Source organism: Hyperoodon ampullatus, assembly GCF_949752795.1.
Source record: "Hyperoodon ampullatus genome assembly, chromosome: 5".
Classification (NCBI taxonomy): Eukaryota; Metazoa; Chordata; class Mammalia; order Artiodactyla; family Ziphiidae; genus Hyperoodon; species Hyperoodon ampullatus.
In genome coordinates, this window is record NC_136918.1 from 14,938,672 (window position 1) to 14,951,107 (window position 12,436).

Genomic DNA, 12,436 nt, shown 5'->3' on the forward strand with positions numbered 1-12,436 from the left:
TTTGCCTACCAAAAGAACAAGTACCTCACCATGTTTCACATCTCTAAAAGATGGTTTTAAATGTATTCTGAGCATTGTGCAATGTTTACAGATTATTTCTGATTTCAACTGGCAACAGGCCTTATACTAAAGGATGGAGAGAAGACCTAACTCTAGTATGTTGGTTAGAATAAGATTAAACAACAGAAACAATACCTTTAGATCACAACAGTAAAGATTCCATACAGTATGAGAAAGCATATATTAGTTTACCAATTTGGGAAAAAGGGAAATGAAACCCTAAAATGTTCAAATTACTGTCCCAAAACTCTAAGAATAATAAGTTAGTTCCAAGAAACTGATTGCATCATTTCAGGCCAGAAAGTCATGATTTAAGTTTTATAATTCCTTTTAAATTTCCAAATTTACCATTTGTTTCGATGAAGCATTGATGCTTTGGGAGCTGAAATTCTTGAAGTCTTACAGCCATGCCCTCATCAATTTGACTAAGACTTTACTGAACTGGTTTTAATATTAGAACAAGGGAAGGGAAGCTGCTCTTTTGTAAAAACAGGATTATTCTGACGTCATCACCAGCTTCAACAGTTTTCCAGGCATATGTACAAGACAATTATGATGCCCAAGTAAGAAATATAGCTAGTCTCATAGCCAGAATGAGTTACGGCTAATTCTCCTATAGTAACAATCAGATTCACAAATCTGTGTTCTCCAGACAGAAAAGTAAAGCTTGCTTTCAAAGTGATTCAGTTAAACAGACAATTTATCAGTGGACACTGGAGAGTTTACTGTGCAGGGACTAGCTGAGTGCACAGCCCTTCTCCCTGAGGGGCTGGGTGTAGGGGCGGGAGGGCATCGGGTCTGATGAGAAGGTGATGCTGCTTCTAATAAAAAAATAATAATAATAAGTTAATACTTGCTACTTTTTTAAATTCTGGAATTCAAATGTTCTGCCTTTTGAAATAAAATAAATGTTCTCTCATTTTTCAGTCTAAAAAATCTTCCATGCTGGAACTACCACTCCTCCTTGGAATTGTCCATTCTTAAGCATTTTTACACTATCACTGAAGGTTGCACCGACTATCCAATCATTCTTTTGAGTGGTTTTTAACACTCCTACCCCAACTCACATAATTCTGTCATGACTTAATCTTCGCTTTATAACCTGCCCTATTTCCAGGTGGTTTTTGCATTGTTTTGTTTGGAATTATTTTGTACGTTTTTGATTTTTGTTTGTTTGCCTCTAATAGGTAGACAATCTCTTTGCACAACCACAAAGACCTCCTTGCCTCCTGCTTTTCTCTCACAAGCTCCAGAGACAAGATAGATTTGCCAGACTAATCCTTAGATATAACCTAATTCTTCATACCCAGTGACATTTTACTATGTCAGTAAATGTGGTATCTGGGACAGTTACAAATCACTATAGCCTCATTTCTCCAGCCTGAACTAAGGGTTTAAAAAAAAATGTTTAACAAGCCTAAATAAGAATTCCAGAAAAAAAAGAGCAACTAAATTCTATGTAAATAAAAAAGAAAACAAAGTAAAAGAATAAACTCTGAATACAACAGAGTTTACAGCTAGGATCCAGATTTTACTGCAACGATCATTTAAAATAAATGTAAGGACCTAATTCTCAAATAATAGGGTAAGAAGAGTGTTAACCATCTCAGAGCTTCAACGAACAGTTACTGAGTAACCACTAAGTAACAAACCCTGGGCTAGGCCCCGGGGACATGGAGATAAAGGACAGAAAAAGTCACTGAGAACTCAGAGGGCAGCTAATGGTATTGACACAATATGACACAACTCTATGTGTGACAAAGGGAAGCTCAGAGTGAGTGCTTGAGGAGGGCATTAGGGAAGACATCCTTCCACAAGAATCACTTGGATCATATGACAAAGTTCGCTGGAAAATGGGGATGCGCACTGAGTAAGTTTAAAACACTAACCTGAACTGTGACTTAATGTCTTCAACGTCTTAAAAATAATGTACAGATGTTTGGTTTTTTGTCGGTGTGTGCTTTTATTTCTTCACTCACTTACTGCTGGCTCTTTTGCAGAACAGCATGGCTAAAGCTGCCACGAAAGAACTTGCCACACTGCACGGCACCAAGTACAAATATGGCCCAGGAGCTTCAACAATCTGTAAGTCTTGGCGTCAGAACTGTGCAAAGAATCCACCTGCTTAAAAGGCAACAAATGGTTCCCGGCGTCTTTCCTTTCTATCATTTAAAGCATGTGACTTTTGCCTGACAGTGAATTTTTTTATAAAATATGTAATCAGTTTCCTGTTCAGAAAAAAGGGGGAGAAATATCCCTTTCAGCCCACGGAAACATTTGCTCTTCGTAGACATCTATTGAGCGTCTACCACTTGCCAGGCCCTCAACAGATGCTAGGGGAGAAAGGAGAGAAGGATGGAGAGAAGGCAAGAGGGAAGGAGGAAGGAAGGAGGAGGACTGGAGCAACCTTCAAAGAACCCACAGCAGGGAAGCGGGGAGAGTAAACATTAATTGTCATACAGGAGCTAAGTGCTGCGATAGAAGGATGTCTAAGAAAAGAGCACACCCGAAGACTAACCACCCCACTCCACAGTATCAGGAATAAGTTCCCAGGATGATGACACAGAAGCTTCATCTGGAAGGACAATTGCTGGAGGAAAGTAACAGAGGGAAGGTTTTCCTGGCTAAACAGATGGCCGTTTCGAAAGGCTACTTCAGGCTCAGGCTATTTGCAAGGGATGCAAGCAAGTGGCAAAAGAGTTAGATAGGGGCTAGACCCCAGAGCCTTAGGGCTGCAGTTCGGATTTCACTGGGAAGGCGCATTCTGCAGGCCCCATTTTCAGTTTCTACATATATTTGCCTTTGCATGATTTCTTTCTGCCCCAGGTCTTAAAGGACCAGAAATACAAGCAAAAAAGGCCGGTCCCATCATCAAGGGGGCTTCAATGCAGTTGGAGAGGCTCCAATCCTGAGGGGTTTCTAAAAGCTTCATGTAGAATACAGTTTCCTGTATTCTTGTCCTTTATTAAACTTCTCTGTATCAGATGGGGTATACTATTTTCTTAAGGGGGTTCTATCAGAAATAACCCACAGTGACATTGCACCTATTCACATATTGTGAACTTCTTGTAGGTTTTCTTCAGGCAAGTTCAATGAGGTTTCTCCTTCCATTACAGTGTGAGTCCCTGGAGGGCAGGGGCCATGTCCTTCCTTTGTCCTAGCATCTCCAGAGTTGAGCACATGGCCTGCTGCTCAGTGAGAGCTGTACAACTGTTGACTGAATGAATGAATGAATGAACAAATGAGTGACTGAATAAATGAATGACATCATAACTGTCACCGAATGAATAACTGAAGGAATGCCTCATCTGTGCCAGGCCATATGCCAGACGCTGAAGAAACAAAAATGAAGGCACAGCCCTGCCCTCAAGCTGCTCCAGTTTCATCATTCAGCACAGTTTCAGCAGGGTTTGGAGTCCTCTCCTCTCACCAGTCATCATGCAGTTTTCCTTATTCTTCTAGGAGATACACATCCTTTTCCCAGAAACTGTATATATTTTGTAAACAGATTACACACTACATAGCACAGTTTACCTCAGCATACAAGCACTCTGAGAAGTTTTTTATTTTTTTATTTTTTTGCGGTACGCAGGCCTCTCACTGTTGTGGCCTCTCCCGTTGCGGAGCACAGGCTCTGGACGCGCAGGCTCAGCGGCCATGGCTCACAGGCCCAGCCGCTCCGTGGCATGTGGGATCTTCCTGGACCGGGGCACGAACCCGCTTCCCTTGCATTGGCAGGCGGACTCTCAACCACTGCGCCACCAGGGAAGCCCCTGAGAAGTTTATATATTACAAATTACATACTTCCTAGGGTATTAAACACATCACTCCCCCTAAGTAGACTTAGAGGTAAGATTGGGCAAATTTTTAAAACAGCCCCCATAGCTTTTGTGATCCAGGTTACTAGAAAATTTGCCTACCTATACTGTTTTGTGCAGTAAAACATTCGTAATTATAAAAGAAAGCTGGTGGCGTTTTGAAATCTCCTTTCTAGATGTAAAATTTTTCTTTCTTCTGTTTGCTTATTTCAGATCCTGCTGCTGGGGGCTCTGATGACTGGGCTTATGACGAAGGAATCAAATATTCCTTCACCTTTGAACTCCGGGATACAAGCAGATATGGCTTTGCCCTCCCTGAATCCCAGATCCGGCCAACCTGTGAGGAGACGATGCTGGCGATCAAATACATTACCGGCTATGTCCTGAAACATCTGTACTAGCCCAGAGCGCTAACAGCCTTATTTCTAAATGCTCACTCTTTGTTTCTTTTCTATCCTGAATTGTGACTTTTGTTTGCCTAGATGTTTTCCAGATCCTCCTCTTTCTTTTAAGATTCTGGGTCTATTAAACTACCTGGGTCTTTAATATTGATCATAATAAAAATGAACCATTACAACTGAAAAACCTGACAGACTGTCTACTTCTTTGGGGGAAAAAAGATGTGAACGAATGACTAAGGCAAGCCGTGCACAACCAATGATGTAGGTCAGCCGTACGGGAGTTAAAGTCCTTGGAGTGTTGTCAACCCTGGCAGACTGCAGACATGCACAGGTTACAGTGGGGTACTGATGAGGAAGAAGACATACAAGGGGAAATCCAGGACTGTAAAATGTGGTATAGGTGAAACGATCCAATCGTGGTTTAGCTTTCATCTCGGCTCACTCAAGTTATTTTCTGAGCTGTTTACCACATGCCAAGCACTTTGCTAAGCAATTGAGGACACAGCAATGAAAAAGAAAGAAAACATTTCTGCCCTCAATGGTTGTATAAGCCACTTGAGAAGATGGACATGAAACAAATAATTATTTAACTAATAATGTACTAATTCGTGATTTAATTTATATTAGCTATCTGACGTGGAGGAGGAAGCTCTCTCAGGAAGTGCTAAAGCCTGAAGAATGATTCACAGTTAGCTCGAAGAAGGGAGCACCCCTTCCAGGCCCTGTAACTATGCAGACGCTGTAAGAAGAAAGCAAGAGAGGGTGGAACTCAGAGAACTGAGGGAACAGGGGCATGTGAAAGGGCTGAGGAGGGAGTTGGGGATCATATCAGGCAGGGTTAGAGGTCATGTTAAGGATTTGGAACAACTGATCTAAGAACAATGAGAAGCCTTAGGAGACGGATCCAAAAAAATATTGCTGCAATTTGTGTCAAACAGTGTCCTGCCTATGGTTTCCTCTAGGAGTTTTATAGTATCCGGTCTTACATTTAGGTCTTTAATCCATTTCGAGTTTATTTTTCTATATGGTATTAGAGAATGTTCTAATTTCATTCTTTTACAAGTGGCTGTCCAGTTTTCCCAGCACCACTTACTGAAGAGACTGTCTTTTCCCCATTGTATATTCTTGCCTCCTTTGTCATAGATTAATAAGTAAAGGAAACCAAAGCAAAAATAAACAAATGGGACCTAATTAAATTTAAAAGCTTTTGCACAGCAAAGAAAACCACTGACAAAACAAAAAGGCAACCTACTGAGTGGGAGAAGATATTTGCAAATGATTTGACTGATGAGGGGTTAATACCTGACTTATATAAACAGCTCATACAACTCAACATCAAAAAAATAAACAACCGGATTAAAAAATGGGCAGAAAAGGGCTTCCCTGGTGGCGCAGTGGTTGGGAGTCCGCCTGCCGATGCAAGGGACGCGGGTTCGTGCCCCAGTCCGGGAGGATCCCGCGTGCCGCGGAGTGGCTGGGCCCGTGAGCCGTGGCTGCTGAGTCTGCGCGTCCGGAGCCTGTGCTCTGCGACAGGAGAGGCCACAGCAGTGAGAGGCCCGCGTGCCGCAAAAAAAATAAAAAATAAAAAAAAAAAATGGGCAGAAGAACTGAATAGACATTTTCCCAAAGGGAAAATGCAGATGGCCAACAGGCACATGAAAAGATGCTCTACATCGCTAATCATCAGGGAAATGCAAATCAAAACAACAACAAGATATCACCTCACACCTGTCAGAATGGCTATCAACAAAAAGAACACAAATAACAAATGTTGGTGAGGATGTGGAGAAAAGGGAACCCTCCTACACTATTGGTGGGAATGTAAATTGGTGCAGCCACTGTGGAAAACAGTATGGAAGTTTCTCAAAAAACTAAAAGTGGAACTACCATATGACCCAGCAATTCCACTCCTGGGTATATATCCAAAAAAATATAAACACTAATTTGAAATGATACATGCACCCCAATGTTCACAGCAGCATTATTTACAATTGCCAATATATGGAAGCAACATAAGTGTCCATCAACAGATGAATGGATGAAGAAGATATGGTACATAGATACAATGGAATACTACTCATTCATAAAAAAGAATGAAATTTTGCCATTTGCAGCAACATGGATGGACTAGGAGGGCATTATGCTGAGTGAAATAAGTCAGACAGAGAAAGACAAATACTGTACAATATCACTATATATGGAATCTAAAAAATACAACAAACTAGTGAATAAAAAAAAAACAGGCAGATTCACAGATATAGAGAACAAACCAGTGGTTACCAGTGGGGAGAGGGAATGTGGAAGGGGCAATATAGAGATAGGGGGAAAAAGGGGTTATTATGTGATTATATGAAATCATGTGTGTGAAACTTTTGAAAACTGTAAAGTACTATAGAATTTAAAGAATCTTTCATTCAATAAAAAAAGAGCAATGAGAAGCCACTAAATTGTAAATGACATGATAAGAGTTTTTTGTTTTTTTAAACACCAGCCAGGCTACGGTGTGGAAAGCAGACTGGAAGTGAAACAAGAAGGTGCCAGTGACTTGTATGTCAAACATGACCTGAAGTTTTCCAGAATTAAAACTAAACATGCTAGTAATGTTGGAGAGTACTGTGCAAAGTTCAAATTTTAAAATATAATAATATGTATTTAGATTATAATTTGGGGCATTGCTTACTTTAAAATCATAGAACAAAACATTACCTCATTGTTTTCCATGTAGATTCAAGGAAGAGAAGATTCCCTATCTAGCATAATATGTTGAAATATCTATAACAGTGTTCCATTCAAAAACAGAATCCATTAACGTCACAATGATCTGTTTGGAAGCTGTCAAGCCAAAGAATGATTAATTGCATTAATTGTCCACTAGATGGTAGCAGTGCAGCTGCTACAATTTGTCAGGCAACCATCTTCAAAATAATTTAGTAATATATCATTTAAATAGGCACAGAAAAACAGAGACCCTTAAGTGACAAAAAAGAAATTCCCGTAAATTCTTAAGCAGTATTGATGCTGATTTTTAAAACAGATGTAATTTAGGGAAATTATTGTTTCTTTCTCCCATTCTGTTTAAGTTATATCCATGTGAATTGCAAAGCTAACTCAACCATACTTACCTGAGTGAAGTTATCTTGCTGGAGGTGTATCATTCAACTCAGTTCCACAGGACACTGCCTTACCCTACCTCTAGCAGGTGCCATCGACTTCTATCTAAGGGATGCTGTGGCCCAAAGTTCAGTGCTTTAAAACAGAAATTAGGAATATACATGGGCTTTTCTAAAATTTCAAGGAATTTTTAAGAAGAATTAGAAACAGGAAAGCAAATAAAATCCATGTACCTGAGATTTCATGCACTGGAGACATTTTTGCTGTATCTCTTGCCAACTGAAAGTTAACAGCTAGCAGGCTAGCAGTGTCACTTGCCTGAGCTTCACCAAGAAAAAAGAGAAAAGAAGTTCTTGCTTTAGGCCTCTCCAGTGCAATATAGTACTTTATGCCTTCCTGCCCAGCTGACCAGAGACTCTGCTGCCTTGCGAGACCAGACATTGCCCAGCCTTGCCCACACAGGAGCCCCTGGCTGTGAGGGCACCTCTATTCTCCCTTTCTTTGGCTAATTCCCACCCTGAGAAGGACCTAGGACAGGCTCTAAGCTCCTTCAGTCCCTAACTCTCACCTCCCCAAAGCAGCAATTAACGAACAGCAGGGGCTCGGCCCCCTGGATCTTTCCTACCTCAAACAGTGTTGCTACAAAATAGCAAGACTGGTTTCCCAGTCTGGAATATGGGAGGTCTACATATCTAGAATCGCATCTCATGTGTTCACCTACTTTGCCAGATAACCTATATGCATTGGTCAAAGAGAGAATTTCAGGAGTAGAAGGAAGACGGAGGAACCATGATAGTTAATGATTTGGGGGCCAAAAGGGGTATTGATGAGCCTCTTAGGTCATCTCATTTGAGCAGGTAGTCACTCCCCCTCTAGCCAGGTCTGACACTGCCTGTATCACTCACCCACGTCTCTGTCCAGAAATGCCACCTTTCCTGAAACTAATAAAAGACAAGTTTCTCTCCAGCATTTTCCAGGGCAGTTTAATTTCAATGTTAAAAAATCCAATATCCGTAACTAAAGGCAACAAATTTTCCTTTCAACATATTCTTTATGAGACATCTAAAGGTATTCCAGAAGTTTACTATATTTGATTTGAAGATAGAGAATTATCTGAAAGATTGTAGTAAATCATAAGAGAACTTTCACTTCCATTTTCTAGGACATTTCTTTTATAGTGATAAGGTTTGAAAAATATGCAGAAAAGCATAGTTTAAAAAATACAGTGGTATTTTTAACTGTGTCTAGACATACAAAAATCTGAGGAGTGCAAAGATCCAGAAAGATGGAAAATTATTGTCGTGTGAGGCATTCAACTTTAAATATTTTTAAATAGATTAAATTAACCTATGAAACATCACACCATCTTACATAGTCAATCCTAAAATGATATGGTGTCTAACACCTATTCATCCTACTCCATACATATGCCAAGACCTTTCATAAATCTTGATTCAGTAATACAAGGTTTTACTGAACTATGCCTGCTAAGAAACCATACTTGTTCTGAGAAAGAGCTCCAAAATATTCTTGAAATCCATCTATTGAATTGTTTTTCAGGGGCTAAATAGATTGGGGAGGGGTGGGAGGTCTTAAAGCATCATATGTGTATGTCCTATTCCAGAAACAAGGAACTGTCAATATGCAACAGATATTAAGAAGTCAAAGATTATTTATTATCAAAGTTTTATCTTGAGAAATACCAGGATCCTTCAAACATTTACTTAGATACCCAAATAAAAGTGCCCTTCCAGGCTTCCCTGGTGGCACCGTGGTTGAGGGTCCGCCTGCCGATGCAGGGGACACGGATTCGTGCCCCGGTCCGGGAGGATCCCACATGCCGCGGAGAGGCTGGGCCCGTGAGCCATGGCCACTGAGCCTGCGCGTCCGGAGCCTGTGCTCCGCAACGGGAGAGGCCACAACAGTTGAGAGGCCCGCGTACCACAAAAAAAAAAAATAAGTGTCCTTCCTAGCTGACCTGAAAAACAGACACACAAGTCTTCTCTATACAGCTTTAAAAGTAGTCACACAGAAAAAAGCTTTAGCATGGAAAATATATCAGAATGCTAGAATTAAGAGTGACTTCTATTTTCTTCCTTCAACTTTTCCATATTTTGCTAAATTATTTTCAATGGGCATTTATTACTTTTAGAATCCAAACAAAATTCCAAAAAGCAAAACTATAACAAAATTTTTTTTTCTTTAAGCAGTCCACATTAAACCAAATACAGAGAGATATTTTGGCCTTACAGGACAACAGCTACCACTTTAACCTACCACATGATACATGTTGATACTCATCAGTTCTGCAGCCTGACAGTGGCCAGCAAGTGTGTTTACAGAACTTGACAATTGTATTAACTGCTTAGAGAACACAGGCATGTTTTTTGTACCTACCATCCACCAAGTCCCTTACATATGCATCTCACTTAGCCCTCACAGCCAGTTGTTAGAGTCCCATGTGCATCCCTATTTTACAGATGAGGAAACCAAGGCCTGGAATGACTAGGCAGCCTGCTCAAGGTAAAGTAGCTAGTGTCTGGGAGCCACCCTGAGGTTACGTTTGTCTAACTCCAAAGTCAAGTTCTTCCTTTTCCTCTGTACTCCTGCCAAGCGCCCCCTTAGAATCAACAGAGCAAGAATTTGCCTTGGGATTTTCTAGTGCTGATAAGCTTGTCCAATGTCAAGAACATGAAGGCATCTGTAAACCCCTCCACTTCCTTACCTGCAGGGTTGCAGCAAGGGAACCCTCTTGGGGGACCGATCACATTGCACATCTATCAGGTGGAGAGGAATGAAGCTATCGCTGCTATACATGTAACAGGGGCATCTCCCCAACAGTATTATTTTGATAATAAAAATATACAACTATGACTCTGAGAAGTTTCATGTATGACCATCTATACATGAAGAGGTAGGTTTAAAGGAAATTCTAATAAGTTATCTGATTAAATTCACTCAGTATATTAGGTTACCTATAATTCTGGGTAAAAGTGTTGCCTTCTCCCAAATAATCCATAATTAACTGAGTTTTGTTCAAGATTAAAGACCTCCCCCCAAGACACTGTTTAAAATGGTTTATAAATGACCCTCAGTAATTCAACTTTCAAAAAGCATTTACTGGGCACCTACAGCATCTAGACCCTGAAGAGAGCAGCCCATGAACAAACATTTGAGCAACCACATTATCTTGCCCTCTAAATGTCCTCAAGTTGCTTTACGAATAGGGGTTCCCCCTGAGGACAGAGGGAGGGAAACAGGAAAGGAGTGGGGATGTGAGTAATTTAGCAATTTCTGTAATGTTTACTTCTTTACCAAGAGAGGTACCGAGAAACGATGGCAAAAGTATAAAATCTAGACAGTGAACATACCAATGTTTTCCAGATTACTTACAGTACTTTTACTATATTCAAAATAATTTGTAATCAAAAGTTCTTATTTTAACAATTTACAATGTAGCTTCAAAAACATATGTTTTAGAGGGGTGGGAAAGGGAGGGTGGGTGGGAGGGAGATGCAAGAAGGAAGAGATATGGGGATATATGTATATGTATAGCTGATTCACTTTGTTATAGAGCAGAAACTAACACACCATTGTAAAGCAATTACACTCCGATAAAGATGTTAAAAAAAAAAAAGGTTTGCTATTAAGGACCACCCATCAGGGCTCTGTGGCCAGATACCCAAACTCATCTCGGGTTCCAAGTGCAAATTTAAACCGAGTCCTTCCATCCTTCAATTCAAGCATATGGTAGAGTAGTATTTTAGAACAAAGAACTGGGTTCAAATCTCAACATACTAGCTCTGCTTCCTTGGGCAAGTTATTTGCTAAACAAGGAATCTGCCTCTCATCTCATCTGTAAAATGGGTATTCCCAATTGTAAAAGGTATACGAGTAGCATGGAATTCACCTGTCACAAAATGGGCATTTAGTATTAGTGTTGCCACCCTACTCCCCTCCCCAACTAGAAAATATGGTGGGGGGGGGCATTTCATCCACCAGAACCCTAAGAGGAAATGACCTTCTCCTCCAGACAAGAGCTGAGGCATAGAACTGGCAGAGGGGCTTGGGACAGGCAAGGAAGAACCATGAGGTTCATCCTGCCTCTGGTTTGATCGCTGTCGCCCTTGCAATTGCTCCTGTCGCTTTGACAGGTGAATCTTGCCGCCCTGCGTTCCAGACTCCATGTGGGAAGAGGATTATGAAACGCTTCTTTACAGTTTACAGGTTTCATCTTTTGTATTCTTAAAGGGAGAAGGTGCTACGTGTGAAGCCCCAGGATGAAAAACAAGCAAACATCATAAAGGACTTGGCCAAAACCAACCAGGTAAAGCAAATAGAGGGTTTTTTTTTTCTCTTTTTTTTATTAGTTTCTGCTTTATAAAAAAGTGAATCAGTCATACATATACATCTGTTCCCACATCCCTTCCCTCATGCATCTCCCTCCCTCCCACCCTCCCCATCCCACCCCTCCAGGCAGTCACAAAGCACCGAGCTGATCTCCCTGTGCTCTGCGGCTGCTTCCCACTATCTATCTACCTTATGTTTGGTACTGTATATATGTCCATGCCTCTCTTTCGCTTTGTCACAGCTTACCCTTCCCCCTCCCCATATCCTCAAGTCCATTCTCAAGTAGGTCTGTGTCTTTATTCCCGTTTTACCCCTAGGTTCTTCATGACATTTTTTTTTTAAATTCCGTATATATGTGTTAGCATACGGTATTTGTCTTTCTCTTTCTGACTTACTTCACTCTGTATGACAGACTCTAGGTCTATCCACCTCATTACAAATAGCTCAGTTTCGTTTCTTTTTATGGCTGAGTAATATTCCATTGTATATATGTGCCACATCTTCTTTATCCATTCATCCGATGATGGACACTTAGGTTGTTTCCAGCTCCAGGCTATTGTGAATAGAGCTGCAATGAACATTTTGGTACATGTCTCTTTTTGAATTATGGTTTTCTCAGGGTATATGCCTAGTAGTGGGATTGCTGGGTCATATGGTAGTTCTATTTTTAGTTTTTTAAGGAACCTCCATACTGTT

At 40.7% G+C, this 12,436-nt stretch overlaps 2 protein-coding genes across 2 annotated transcripts in view; both read left to right on the plus strand.

The window, feature by feature from the left end:
- CPB1 (carboxypeptidase B1) overlaps positions 1-4,279 on the plus strand; it is a gene marked incomplete at both ends in the record, with an annotated part of 39,840 nt that extends 35,561 nt beyond the window's left edge. Inside the window, 2 exons of the mRNA XM_079704581.1 lie at positions 2,061-2,145; positions 4,092-4,279. Coding sequence (XP_079560707.1) covers positions 2,061-2,145; positions 4,092-4,279 — 273 coding nt within the window. The remainder of the gene's footprint in view (positions 1-2,060; positions 2,146-4,091) is intronic.
- Positions 4,280-11,478: 7,199 nt separating this feature from the next.
- CPA3 (carboxypeptidase A3) overlaps positions 11,479-12,436 on the plus strand; it is a gene marked incomplete at both ends in the record, with an annotated part of 35,556 nt that continues 34,598 nt past the window's right edge. The window contains 4 exon segments of the mRNA XM_079705173.1: positions 11,479-11,494; positions 11,497-11,529; positions 11,532-11,544; positions 11,642-11,717. Of these exon segments, the coding sequence (XP_079561299.1) occupies positions 11,479-11,494; positions 11,497-11,529; positions 11,532-11,544; positions 11,642-11,717 (138 nt within the window).